Source organism: Trachurus japonicus, chromosome 7 (genome assembly GCF_045865225.1).
Source record: "Trachurus japonicus isolate A0001 chromosome 7, Traja_1.0".
NCBI lineage: Eukaryota > Metazoa > Chordata > Actinopteri > Carangiformes > Carangidae > Trachurus > Trachurus japonicus.
The window spans coordinates 12,289,529-12,304,394 of NC_140913.1; the positions used below are offsets into that span (position 1 = coordinate 12,289,529).

General features: G+C 44.0%; 1 protein-coding gene across 3 annotated transcripts in view; it reads right to left on the reverse strand.

Annotated features, from left to right (window-relative positions):
* agrn (agrin) overlaps window positions 1-14,866 on the reverse strand; it is a 253,022-nt gene that overhangs the window by 140,007 nt on the left and 98,149 nt on the right. For all 3 annotated transcript variants that reach the window (XM_085781255.1, XM_085781254.1, XM_085781257.1), the window contains one exon: window positions 11,185-11,223. In XM_085781255.1, coding sequence (XP_085637381.1) covers window positions 11,185-11,223 — 39 coding nt within the window. The remainder of the gene's footprint in view (window positions 1-11,184; window positions 11,224-14,866) is intronic.

The window sequence follows — 14,866 nt, forward strand, 5'->3', positions numbered from 1 at the left end:
CCTTTTTCAAAAGGCAAAGGGCCAGAAAGAAAATATCAGGGAAAAGTTCAGAAATTAAAAATGCATTTATACCAGACAAACAACAAACTTTTTCCTCCTCTTGTCTTATGGCCCTGTGCTACCCAGGTTGGAAACAAAAGTTTTACATATCACCGTCCACCTAAACTAAGCCTTCCTTCCACCCACACACTTCCAGATCACCCGTGAACTCCTGAACCACAGCTCCAGCAAGTTTGTTCTCCTACAACAGCTGTCGGGCTGTAATGCGAGTGAAGATTGTAGTTTATTTAGTCTGTGTATGTTAGTAACGTGTCTGTGTGTTGCTTTTAGAGGAAGTATAATAAAGAGAGGATACAGAGAGCAGAGGGATTACGAGGAGGAATGCGCGCTAATGAAAAGAAAAAAAGTTCAAGTGTGGAGTCTGTAAAATGTTAATTCCGTCAACATTACAGATGATTAAACAGCTGATTCCACCTATCAGACATCTAAAAAGCAAGAATTTCGAGTACCGCCACTCACAATCATGTCCTTGAATCAAGCTGAAACATCTTGATGAAGTGGAGGTGGAGTGATCCGTCATTTCATTCAGGAAAAATGAGCAACAGTTAAACAAAAAGAGACAGAAAATTAAGGACAAAATGTGTCAACCCATTGAGGAGATGTTCTCAATAACAGCTGACTTGTTATTGTACAATGAAGTTTTGCAGTGTAGTGACAGGAGACAGCTGTGGGAGATAAGAGCTGCCTGACACCAGTGGGAAATGTCACAGCTAATAGACATCACATGTGGAGGGACTCACACTGGATGCCTTGTTTCCTACACGATGTGTGTGTGTGTGTGTGTGTGTGTGTGTGTGTGTGTGTGTGTGTGTGTGTGTGTGTGTGTGTGCAAGAGAAAGACAGCGAGAGACATGAGCTCACTCTCAATGAAATGCCACATGTGTGCAGCATGTGCTGAGTGCAGGTGTGCAGGGATAAGACTCAATGAATTTCAATGCTTTGCAGTCATTTGATACACAACCCACATTTCAAATAAGACACATACATAAAACACCTCACTCTGAGCTGGAAACAGATTTACTGGAGTGCGTTCTGAACACTGGAGGACAACAAATGTGTCCTAAGAAAAGAAAGAAATGTCACTGAGTGTCTTATAAGAAGAAATTTTCTTCTTTAAAGTGATCCTATTTATTGCTGCACTAGCTTAAAGTTCAGGGATAACAAGAAATGGATTCACAATTCAATGGGACAAAACAACTACTTTTCCGATAATGCAATCTACAGCATCTTTTCATAACAACTCGCTTACTCACCTAACTCTTCGAAAAATTCAATTGTACTAACAGCACTGAACCCATATTTTTAAATCGTATTACTTGAAGATTGTTTTTGTGGGTAAACTTTGTCCCTGACCTTAAAAACCTAGACCAATCTGCTTCCAGTAAATGCAGCCGTTTCAGCCACACACACACCTATACACATACACACCACAGTTGCACACAGCGTTCGCCTTCAGTGACACCAACCCCTAATTACGGAGTTACAGAGTGTACTGGGGTGCATGAGGCTCCCATGGAAAAAACAAGCTCTGCTGAGAACACACAGACACACAGCGGCCTACCTGTTGGATTATTATGGGAAACCTTTTGACATTTATCGCAAGATTTTCTGTTTTTGTGCTCAGCACATTGTCTGAATGTGGATAATTTAACTATTGACACACACAATTAGCCTCTTCAAATATCCAAATCACAGAGTAGACACATACAGAATGATTAGAAGCGCTGGTTTTTAAAGGACAGAATTTAGACCCTACCTATTTTGAAAAATAGAAACATAAAATGAGTGCTATACACAACTGTTGGCATGGATTAAAAAAGTTAAATAAGAAAACAAAAGGGCTACAGTCTGTGCTGCATAATCCTCATCTCATCTCATTTCCTGTCACCCCATAATGTCCTGTCTAATAAATGCATAAATGGCCAAATAACATTATACAGTAATAAACCCACCTGTGGTTCATTTTCAGTGTTCACATGACCTGAACTAACCACTAAATGTTGGTTTTACTAGATGAAAAGGAGGCAGTTGTTTTCTGTTTCTCTTTTTTTCCCCTGTTGCTTGTCTGAGAGCATCAGGAATGCCATTATTAAAAAACATAATCCCAAAGGCTAGAGGGCAACCACCATAGATAGAGAAAACCCTGTTTCATCAGATGTTAATGTTAACAAGAGGTTTCACACTTCTAAATCAGTGAGGATGCTTCGGGAAGCAGCGCTAAAAGGAAACTCAATGAGTCTGTCACGGTTGTGCAGAAAACAGCACACATGACGTCTACAGTAAAAGGCTTCAGGTCGACCTGCAGCAGCGTGTAGTGCTGGTGTCAGTCTGCACCTCACACACTGAACCAAGTCAGACTCTGTAGGTGAAGTCCAAGAGGGACTCTGCGACTGACGGAAAGACCAGAGAAGCATTCACAAAAAGTTTTGATAGATAAACCGCTGTCTTTCTGGGATTATGTTCTGTGGAGAGATGAAACCAAAGCAGAGCTCTCTGGGAATGCAACGCATCAGTTTGTGTATCGGCGATGAAAGGAAAAGAACATCCTACCTACAGTGAAACATGGTGGAGGCTTCTATCATGCTGCGGGGCTGCTTTGTTGCCTCTGGTACTGGAGGTATTCAATGTATCAAAGGGATGATGAAATCAGAAGATTACCAAGGTATTTCAGAGCGAAATGTGTTACCCAGTGTCAGGAAACTGGGCCTGAGGCAAAAGGTCTCGGGTGTTTCAGCAGGACAACGACCCCAGAACTCACATCCAGCAGCACAAAAGAATGGTTGAAAAGGGAAAGATGGAGTGTTTTAAAATGGTCAGCAATGAGTCCTGACCTAAATTCCATTCAAAACTTTTAGGAGAGAACTGAAATCTACCATCTGCAAAAAAAGAAAAAAGAAAAAAAAAGGCATTTAGCAAAGTTAAAAGAGCGTGAACAGCCAGCAGTGAAGGAGTGGCAGGAGCAAGAAGGTGCAAGAAGCTGCTACAAGAAACATTCAGAGCTGCTGCTGCTGCAGTCAAATATCCATGAAGGATGTTGATAACTGTGCCTGTGGTTTGTAAAATTTCACTAGTATGCAAGTTTTTTTTCCTATTGTTCAGGGGTCTTTTTATTCAAATATTCTGATGAAACAAAATTGATTCATTCGCATTTATTTCCAAAAGATATTCTGAAATATGTATTTGAAATTCATGGAGTGCCAATAACTTTGACTGTATGTTCATCTGCTTTGTGCAGCCAATACAACACCTTAACTTCCCACTTGGGGTAAAAAAAAAAAAAGAAAAGAAACACAACAGCTAAATTGGTCGTACTATCCCTTGTTCTTTATTCCACTTCCATTTCTCTATCCCTCTCTCTCTCTCGTTATGGAAATCAGTGAGCAGGCAGACACACGAGGTTGTTGGAATACTAAGCACACTCTTTATTTGTTCCCATGCACACACACACACATTCGCTGAGGTGTATGGCAAATGAAAAAAAAACTGTGGGTGATGCAATATAATGATGAATTAAATGCAGGGGGAGTGAACAAAACACTGTACACACACAAAGCCGGCTCATTTCAGCCCCAGTGCACAAAATTCATCATGTAGCTGTTTACAGACAGAGAGACAGAGAGACAGAGAGACAGAGAGGCAGACAGCGACGAAGGAAGTTCTCAGCCTCTGTGCTGAATTTTATTTTTTTAAATTGAATGGCTGGTTATCTCCATGGCCTGAATGCTGACTACTTAAGCCCAAATTATATTTTCCGTATCAGTGTAGTCACAAGGGTCTGTGTGACATAAATTTTCTCATCAGCTCAGGTCACCCAAAATTTATAACTCAGCGTCCTTATTGTACCTATACAGGCATGGACACTGTGCACACATGTGGAAACACATGTGTGCAGTGATCGGTGTACATTATCCCATGTATAAATCTCCTAATTTCAGAATTTATGAGGCATGACTAGTGGCTTTTACAGCCTGTACAGTTCACAGAGGTGAACATTGTTGCAGCTGAAGAACTGAGGTGACTGAACTGACAAGCCGATTAAACTTATTTGTCTTGTTTATGAAGGTGCAATGTATTGTAATAGTGAAGAGAGCTCTGTGCCGATAAGAGGATGGATCATCTACCACTTATCGTTGCATCACTCATACCGTTTAGTTCTAGTGGTTTGTTTGTCTTTATGCACAAGACATTATCATTAGATGTGACATTTATTGCATTGCTTGCTTACACTAGATGTATGTATTCATTCATTTCCATAGACATAACCCTGTATGTCATTTAAGTGGGGTTTTATATTCAGTATGCAGATCATTAAAAGGTTGTGAATGGATAGATTGTGAAGAACTGTTATGGAAAAACGACTCAGTGTGTAATTCAGAGAGGAGGCAGATTATGTGAAATAACATTTCAGAGGTGAAGTGCACATCTGAGAAAAGTTTTTTTTTGTGTGTGTGTCTCTTGTGTGCCGGCTTCAGGACACGGTCAGAAGTCAGTAAGTTTTCCTGTCACAGATGAACTCACTGACCACTGCAGGGCTAAACCGGCAATTCTACAACTTACAGATACAGGCGCAGAGTACAAACTGCAGAAATGCCCTGTAGGAACATGCATAAATAGTATTTTAGACTTTGACAAGTAGATAAACTTTACCCTCCACAATGTCCCTGACTCGCACTGTGTCACGCTGAAGCATATAATATATTGTCTCCCTTCACTCCCCAGGCTACAATATGTAATATATACAGTATATTATCTGCATTTCTGAGTTTCTTTACACAGAGGGAGAGGGCTGAGCAGAGACATTGAAATCATACTGATTTACAGTCTTTTTCTCTTTGTTTCTCTCTTTGTCTCAATAGCTGCTGCCCTCTGCCTCGCTCTCTGCGAGCATAAATCTTATTAAAGCTCGGTGACAGGGCAGCGATCAGCATGCTACACAGACACATACACACAACCCACAGCACAACGTGATGAAATCCCCCTCTTTCCGGCTGCTGGTGGGTGTATGTGTGTGTGTGTGATTGCGACTGGAAAAAAAAGAAAATTTAAAACTAGCAGGGTGTAAATGGTGTCGCTGACATGCTGCTGCACCATGTGTCAGTGTGTTGTAATTGTGTCCAGTGGAGCGTCTCACATATATTCAACACACACACACGCACACATTCTGGTTGACGTCAGGTCCAGAGGAGCGACCCACTGTGTGTGTGTGTGTGTGTGTGTGTGTGTGTGTGTGTGCTTGTTAACAAGGGGTTGTGTTTTTCTGTGCTCGTTGCAGATGGAGTCACAGAACAAGCAGTGAATTAGGAATAAAATGTTCACCAGGATGGAGGCACGAGGCTCTACTGTGACTTCGCTGGATTGGTCCACAACTGGTTGCCACGACAACCACCAATAAATGCATTGGTGTGGAAAACAATCAATATCATCACTTGAAATTTGAGAATTTGTGTGTGTGCCGGGGTCAGGTTAAAGGTGGGAGTACAGAATTGATAGTTTCCTGCTCTATGTGAGCCCCCAAGGAACACACACACACACACACACACACACACACACAGACGCACACAAAACAACAAATTCATCACACATTCTCAACTGGGACACAGAAAAAAAGTTGATACAAACTGTAAAATTGGATGTTAGGGGCTCTGTAACATGTGTATGTGTGTTCGTGCAATCTGTAAACAATGTTTCTGGCTGAGTGAAGAAAAACAAGAAGCAAGGGGTGAAATGTTCAAGAGACAGTGTGTGTGCGTGTGTACGTTTGTGTGTGTGTGTGTGTGTCTGACAGAACGAGAGAGGCCAAGAGAGCACTGAACTGCAGATGCCTGACTCTCACAGAAACCTTCTGCTTCCCTGCAGAAAACTGAGACACGTACAGACTCTGTGCAACGCTGTGGATACTGTCGGCTCCCAGCAAAATGCTCCATTAACTTCAACTCCTTCTTAATAAGGAAAACACTGACTGCGATGCAGGACTCCACTAATAGCAGGATATCACGGCGCAATATTGTTCGGCAACACGTTGACACGGCAAGCCACTTATTTTCCTCTAATTAATAACCTGACAATGAAATTTGACGCACCGGTTACACTTCCCAGTGTGGTTATTTTCTGACATCGCCACCCAACAATTAAATTAGAGCCTGCCCATCACGGCTTAAAGTGGATGAGGACGAGTCCCTATTTTGAAATAACTTGCTGCTGTGTTAATGAGAAGGAATGAAGCCACACAGCCTATTTCCCCCCGGTGCTGAGCGGCTGCCGTCGCCATCAACATGCGAAGAACATAGAGAGCCCATTTAAAGCGACATTAGGCCAATCTGCATGCTAATTACATCCAATATATGACAAAGAGCTGAGAAGGGCTGTGCTTTCAACCATCCCTCTGCACCGTCGTGCTGAGCGATAAGGGCTTCGATAAGCAGCTAGAAACTATTAATTAGCTCCCATGGATTCATACTGTTGGGAGGGGGGGGGTTGTTTATCCTGATACACTCATTCCTTCCATTTTCTTTCAGAGAGTCAGCATATTGAACATTTGCTCTATTTCATTGTTTTAATCTCTTGCTCTGCCGTGAGAGAGAGAGAGAGAGAGAGAAATCAGTCGTTCAAAATTTGGATCATTTTTACTGCGCTGCTAACGAGGCAAAATAAAAAAGTTACCAATCCCAATGCTGCCATCACTGGAAGCTTTCATCACTGTGGAGGTACGATTGTATATTCATGATTCAAATAGGAGTCAAAGGCTGTGCTAAAAAAACCACATGCTGAAAAATGTATCGATTTGCATTCTGGCTTTTTAACATTTATCTGGAAACAGGTGGACATTTAAAAAGCTGATTGAAGCCGTGAGATGTGGATGGCAATCACACCTCCGCACGGCCTCTGTCTGTAAAAACAGACAGGATTAATGCCACGAAATCGGACGTGGCTATCAGGGTTTCTGGCCCACAGCTTCCTGATCACAGCCACAGATATCTCAGCGTCCGCATCAAAGAGCTGCTGATCCTCGCGAGGTCCTGGAATAACCCGCATCAACAGTCAGCGTGGGGTCTCTCTCCGCGGCTCAGGGACGTCTCAAAGCAAACCCCGCATCACTAACTTGTGTAAACAATTACTCTTGTGTCACAGGGAATCAAAAGCAAATAGCAGTGCACTTTACAGCACTGGCTCGCTCTCTTTTCTGGTTAATATTTTTTTGTTTTTGTCTCTCTTTGGACGGCTGCTTCTAACCGACCCTGGCAGATCGATGGCGGGTGAGCTGAGGTGAGGTGAGGCGAGTGGGAAACGCTGTCAAAGACGGATGGTGAGATGTGGGGGGTTGATGGGACTTTGCTAATTCCTTCGCCTTTGCCTTTGACCTTCGTTTATGAAAAAAAAAGAAAAAAAAATCCTACTTACTGACTCCTTCACAAAAGCATCTGCTGAGTCCACACAGACGCAGGATGAGACACGCTATCACAGCACCAAGGTTAGGATGCAGAGTTCAGCTGTGCCGTTTTGAAAGCTCTGTGTACTTTAAAAAGGGCAACAAACTTTGCGTTGATAAAGTCAAGGCTGCCTGGAGCCCGCTCTGCTCCGCATCCCCCCCCATCCCCACCCCACCAGCCTCCACAATAGCGGGATAACAAGCTGCTCTCTGTTAAAAGCCGGACATGACAACTCTTCTGTGAAATCGTAATCCTGGAGAGGCAACTTTACAGTGTACCTTTGATATCTTGATGTGAGACATTCTCAGGCTGTACCCCCGCCCCGGCCCAAAGATGAGGTAGATATTTTGCCTCTGTTGTGTGAAATCTATGATGTGAAAAGATTTAATTAAGATAGGCCGAGGAGTCATAATTAATTCTGCCTCTCTCAGAGTCAGGCTTATTGTCAAGAACACAGGGAAAGGCTCCGGCGGAATAAATTACACGGGCGCCCTGTGTGTGTGTGTATGTGTATGTGTATGAATGTGTGTTTGTGTGTGTGTGTGTGGTTTTTTTTTTTCCCCCTGCCCCATCTAAGGGGGTAATGGGTTTGGAGCGCTTAGTAACAGTATTCTCCCAGAGCTAACAAAGAGTTATGTCAGTTCTTTAGGAAGTGCTCGTGCTCTCAAAGTGTAAGTAAGCTCGCTAGCACTTTTTTCAGGTGTCCCAGCATCTTAGATCAGATCACATTTCAGTCCAGGAGTTTATTTTGTCTGGCAGTGAGGAGCATCCACTGGGGAAACGCTGTCAGTGACAAATGCGAAAGCGAAGGAATCGCAGCGAATGGGCTCCTGCCAGGCAGGTTGTCGTAGAGACGCCTACAGTCACAGGAGACCTCTGAACTGTCTGAGGCTCTGCTCTTCCATTACACTTCCATTCTTTTCCGTCACTGGCCTATTTTGAATCTTGTCTGGCCACTGTGTTTTTTTTTTCCCCAAGAGGTTGAAATAGGATGAAATGAAGGATGCCTTCAGGGAGTCATCTACACCTTATTTTCTTCTCAGCCCAAAGACCTTGAGAGAGAACTCAAGAGGTGAATCTTTTTTTTATTTGTCCTTGTTCAGTTACAACAGATTTGTTTTAAATCCCACAAGATCAATTCCTGGTTTAAAACAAATCCCTGTTACATCTCTACGAAAATACAGTAAATGACAGAAATGAGATTGTATCTGATATGACTACTGCCTCCTTCCTTTGTCCTTTGAGAGAGGACAAACAGTGTTTTCACTGGATGTGGACACTGACAACTGTGGGGGGCCACAAGCCTCGTTCATTGAGTGTTTCTCATGGTCGACCCCTCTTCCAGAGTCCAATGCTAATCCCTCAAGCTGCAAATTCTCTGAGTTTTTTTTTCTTTTTTTTTTCTGCTTTGGCCAAACACGCAACAACTGTCTTATTATCAGGAGACGACAGGCAATAATGAGTGCAGTCTGAGCCAAGCAACTGCAGCTTTGAGCTTTCAAAGAAATAGCCTAATTAAAGGCTGCTTTGTGACTTTTGTCACTTTTTTTGACTGGTGATTATAGGCCATTCATTGGGGAGGGTTCGTCAGCTATTTGCGGGTGGCGCTCACCATAAATATCATCTAAGAGCCCTGCTTATGTTGTGCCGAACCTGCATTTTTTTTTCCCTCCCTCCATCCAACTCCCAAGATTCTCTCAGTCTCATTTGCAGAACAAATTCCTTTAGTTTCTGCAGAATCCTCCTCGTGCTAATAAGGACGTTTCATCAATGGCAGTTCAGAGACAAGCTAGGCTGTTTAAAAATGCAGACTCCTTGGTATCTTGTCTGTGATTTCCTGTAATTAAGTACTGGAGAGCCGAGCGTCCTTGGCACTGAGGACAAGTTCAGTAGAAAGAGCTCGGCGCTCTTTGGAGCAGATTTGACTAATGGCAGAGCTATATCAGCCCTCCGCTGGTCTACAACATCTTCTAAATTGCCCCTCCACCACTACTAAAACTATACATTTCCAACAAGTGGCCTACTGTCGTATTTGGGCCAACTCTAATTGTCTCACTAATCTCTCCAGTGTTGAATGACCCAGAGAAAGTGCGTCCCACAGGGCAGGCTTACCCCCGCTGATTGGAGGCTTTACTTTTTGTTTTCCTTGGCATATTAAAACAGCATAGGCTGCTGATGGAAAGCCTACAAAACTATTGGAAATGTAATTAAGGGTTAGCGGCAGCTTTTAAACGGTTGACTAGTGCAGAAACAAACTGTGCCCCTCGCACAGCAAAAACTTTAATACATGGGAAATGAGTGGCTCAATCGATAAGCAGGGCGTTATTTCTTTTGTAGAGGGAAATTCAATGGAGGACAGAAATGGGCCGCCTCGCTGCCTGCAACTGTTTCTCATTTTCCTGGTGGAGAGGCAAATTTTTATGGCAACATTCGCTTCAGAAATATACAAATAGAGGCCTCTCCGTGAGAAATAATGATTTGACAAGTCAATTTCATCTGTCATTAAAACAAAAACAAATAGCTGCTGTAAAGTGTGCCAGCTGCAATTCAATCTACTGAGTTTTGTGATGAGGCACAAAAAGGGGAAGTAACACAAAACTCACTCGCTCTCTCCTCAGGTACAGAGGTGAGGGCCAAGTTGAGAAACTCTCCAATCAAGCACAATTATTTGCTGGAGCCAAAACGGCACAGCCATTTCACATCAACAGCAAACGGCCTATTGTCCCGACTCCGCCATACCATCATAATAAACCCACCTCTAATTTGACACTTTTTTACCACTGTTCCAAACAAGCCGGCCTATGGAGCAATTATCAGAAACAGAGTAAGCAAGCCCCCACTGTGGCCTTTTGTCATCTGGCATGTCCTCTGGCATCAGCTGGCTGGCAGGGATCATTAGAAGTATTTTCTCTCCTTGTGTTGTCTCCCACCAAACCTCTGGCTTTGTAGCTGTCACACGAGCGGGATTAGACAACACCTTTAGAAGCTAGTAGGAGTCCATCCCTGGCTCGATGTCTGTGCAGTAAGGAAGTACAACACCAAAGTCTATCAAACACTGCCTCGCTGTGCTGCCTCTGATAAATATTCATGATAGCAGCTTGAAAACCAGCTGTTTTCCTCCAATTAAAGCTTGCAGAGATCCACCGTTTTGGAAATAAACTGTTACTTTTTTTAATTAACGGCTAATGTTGCCGGCCCAAAAAAACACAAGTGAAACAATGCATTGCGTTGCGGCGATTTCTACGTGTTGCGTTGGACAAGGTACATGTGGATAACAACTTGAGGTGATGGTGCAGCTCTGTGGCCGTGGTCTAGGAACATCCAGCAGTCTTAAGCAATGCAGATCACTCAGGGACATGGAGGGATATTATCCTATTAGAGCCCATCAGAAAGATGTGAATCCTGCTGCAGTTAACAGGTATTGAACATCAGCCCAACTAGCTGTGTGGAGCAGATCAAATCAAGTCATCAAAAGATCCCTCTCACATCAAAGCCCTGAGCAGACCTGGCCACGTGCCTGTCATACCAACAGTGTGGAAACAAAAAAAAAGCATGGAAGCCAAATCTGCCGCTGCACACGGACAGCAGCTGCCTGCTTCAAAGGCGCCCATGGCCGTCTGAGGTCATTATTTGCAGGCCCCCCACTAAACGCCAGTGGTCAGTGAAGGACAGCGGAGAGAAACCATAGAGGACTTACCATCAGGAGGCTGGGCCGGTGTGAAGTGAGGAGGTTTGTCTGAAAGAGATAAAAAAAAAAAGAAAGAGAGAGAAATGGGTTTTTAGTTTTGGTGAGATTCAGAGGCTTCCCAGGGGTAGGGGCACAGTAATTGAGTTGCTCCAAAAAAAAGAAAAGAAAAGACACATTTCTGTCTACAGGTCTGGCTTTTCTATCTAACACATTCTAATGCAGTGACCGGGCCCCAGAGGGATGCAGCTGAGCTAATCGACGGGGCTACATTTCAGAGATAGCGGTATCATCATTGTTCCGTCGTTCATTATTTCTCTGGTCTACTCATCCCCAAACCACACGCCGTGACTTTTGATGTTATAAGAGCACATGAGAGATGAGAACACAGGTGGAAGAGAGGCTTGGCTGTTTTGTTTTGAATTAAAAAAGACTTCAGATAGGATTTGGAATTTCTCAACGGAGCTGACATACAGCACACACAAAAACACTCACACTCTGCTGCTCCCCCCCCCCCCCCCCCCCACCCACCCACCACCAGCAGCAACCATATGCAGAATAAATCACAACTCTCTTTTCCCCCTAATATATCAGATGACATCATCGTTCTGCTCTCCCTGGGTGAACACCCAGCAGACGATGACATAAGGCGCGTTGGTCTTTGGGAACTATAAAACAAGACCTATGGTGTCAGATGACAGAGGGTGGAGCAGCAGTCAGGGGAAATATCTCATGCAACCTGAGGCCATTGCAGGTTTGACACCTTGATGCTAGAAAAATGAGGTCAGACTAAACCAAACTGTGTGAATGGATCAGTAAGAAGAACCTACTGTATCATGAAAAAATGGAACAAATGCTAAAACTTACATTTTATTCATTGATGAAATTGATTTTTGATACAATTGGCGACAAAAATGTTCAAATAAAAATCAGAGCCTAAGAGGGTTCCAATTATTTATATTGTCAGGTAAACAATGTGTAACCTGCAGATATCAAATTTACAAATTCTCACATGAGACACTGGAACTAAAAATAAAACGACTTTTGTCCTGTTTAAATTTGATTAATTTCCTGTAGATTGGCTAATTAATTAAACAACGATAATTTAATCAGTGTACAACATACCTGCCAGTTGGTGAGACAGGCATGGGAAACATATGGCAGTGGAGGATGCAAAGCTATGAAAAAAAAAAAAAAAGTACGAGAGCTGAATCTTGTCGAGCCATATTTTGTGATTCTCACACAAGACAATCCTCATCAGAACTCTGTGATTTCCGTCATCAAGTGGACCGCCTCGCACAAACATGGCGAGCACCAGCACCAGCATTGCACACACTGGTCACAGTTTACCAGGGCACTGGAGTACCAAGCACGAAAACCCACCCAAACCAAACCAACCATCTGCACACTCAGTCAACTCAGCCGTCTGACTCACTAAGCAGAGCCCCGATGAGCTGTCAGAGCTGCCTGCAGCGAACAAACACACCAGCAACACACACACACACACGCATTCAGGAAGGATGTGCAGCCACCCAGCCATCTCTCCCATGTCTCTTCACTGTGAGGGATAATGAGGAAGATAAAACACATCACATCAATTACTCCGCTAACACATTTTTCCAGGACCCTGTCAACCACTACGCCGAAGCCTTTCTCAGGACTTATGCGATACCCGCCGGCATCCCGAGACGCAACTGAGTTTTAAATTCTGGCTCACTTAAAATTGCTTGTCAACAGCCGGGCTTTGGGGGGAGAAAGAGAGAGAGAGAAAGAGTGATTGTGTGTGTGTGAGAAAATGAGGAGAGAGGGGAGAGGCAGGGGTGGTGCTAGAGGGGAGGTATAGGGGGGGGATGCTGGAGTTGAGGTGGTTCAAGAAAATGTATAAAAAATAAAAAAAAACGCAGGGAACCGAGAATAGCATGAGGAAGACACAGAAGTTCTGTTAAAAGTGTAAATGAGCAGACACACAAAAGCCAGACTGTACATACTTGTCTTGCATCCGTGAGCACGTCTGAGCACATGCAAACAAACACAAATAAATACAGACCAGACGTACCCACAGCACAAGGCAGAGAATAAGAAGAGGAGAAGGTGGCGTTCAAAGTGGGCCGAGACGGCGAGGGAGGCATAGCTAAACGATTTCTTCAACATTTCCATAACGAAAGGACAAGATAAGGTCTGTACATAAACATATCAGCCTTTCCCATCTCCCTCCGCACCTGGAAAAGCCCGCGCGGGCTCCCGAGCCTGTGTGAATGTCACAACATGGCACATCATTCACCCTATATCTTCGGCAAATCAATATGTGTCTGACTGTGACATTTAGCCGTGTGCACAAAGAGGAGCGTGCGTGTAGGTCTTTGTATGCGTGTTACCTTCCCCTCTTTGGTGATGTATGGTTGTACAGAATGATAAAGCGACTGTGTGTCTGTGTGTGGGCTCCGCTGGCAGGTGGATGGGGTTTAAGAAGTGTGTGTGTGTGTGTGGGGGGGGGGGGTTATAGAGTGTATGTGTGTACATGCTTGTGTGTGGATAAGCTTCACCCCATATGGTGACAACAGAAATTGGAAATCTGAGGCTCCATGACTCCTCTAACACCCCTCCTCCTACCCAACACTCACATGCACATACGTCACCACTAGTAGCACCATCACTATCACATCCAGCTGTCCTTGTGGCCGCACGGCGAGGAGCTTTCTGGCAGCGTATACCACACAGTCCCTTTTACCTCATCAATTTCAGCGGGGGGAACATTTCTTTTCCCTCGGTCATCTGAAGGGGTGAAGATTGGCCCGGCTTTAACCGCGCTTGTATTAAATCTAATAGAATCTGTCTGGAAGGAATTGATTCAGTAACACAGGGAGGTTACAAATGAACCGTTCTCTTCCTGGTCACCCACATCTACCAATTAGAGCCAGAGTGAAAGCCTGGCAAACGGGACAGAAAAAGGCACCAAGCTAAGTCAACACAGAGTGAAATGCAAAGCAGTGGCACCCACCAGACTACAGGGACTCTGCCTTGTACAAGTCAACAGCCCGATAACAGACGAAGAGAAAAGGGCTGACATGGAAGAACAAGCGTGGCTGAGGAGTATTAACAGCCTCTACCCTTTAAGAGTTGCTCAAACGCCACTTCAGCCTGAATCTGGCAGCATGAAGACAAACGTTAAGACGACGCTGAGCTCACTTATTTACTCACTCTTTACAATCTGCAAGTGATAATGCAACACGAGCCTTGCATAAATAACAGGCCTCTTTGGTGAGTTGAGAGGAATTTCACCTTTATCACAGTCTAAACTGCCACTACACTCAGAAATAGACTCTCATTTAGTCTGTGCTGTGAGAGAGTGAGGAGGCTGCGAGAGGCAGCGTTCACACGAGCCGGTAAAGCAGGATAGAGAAGGAACACCTGAAGGTGTGTTAAAAAAAAAAACAAGGTTGTGTGCAGGTGACTGGTGAATATCTATTTCAGTCGTGTTTTGAAAGCAAAGTGCTGGCCCTTTAAAGCTCAGCTTGTTGTGGGGAAGGCTGGGAACAGGTCTCAGTGCTTTTAAAGCACCATTTGAGACGTGTCTGTGGAATCAAGCATCAAGAACTGGCAGGTGTCAGAGCCATCCAACGGTCAAGTGTTTGCACAGAAACTGTGTGTTGCTATTGCACTGGGACTATAAGCACACTAGTATATTTATCCACAT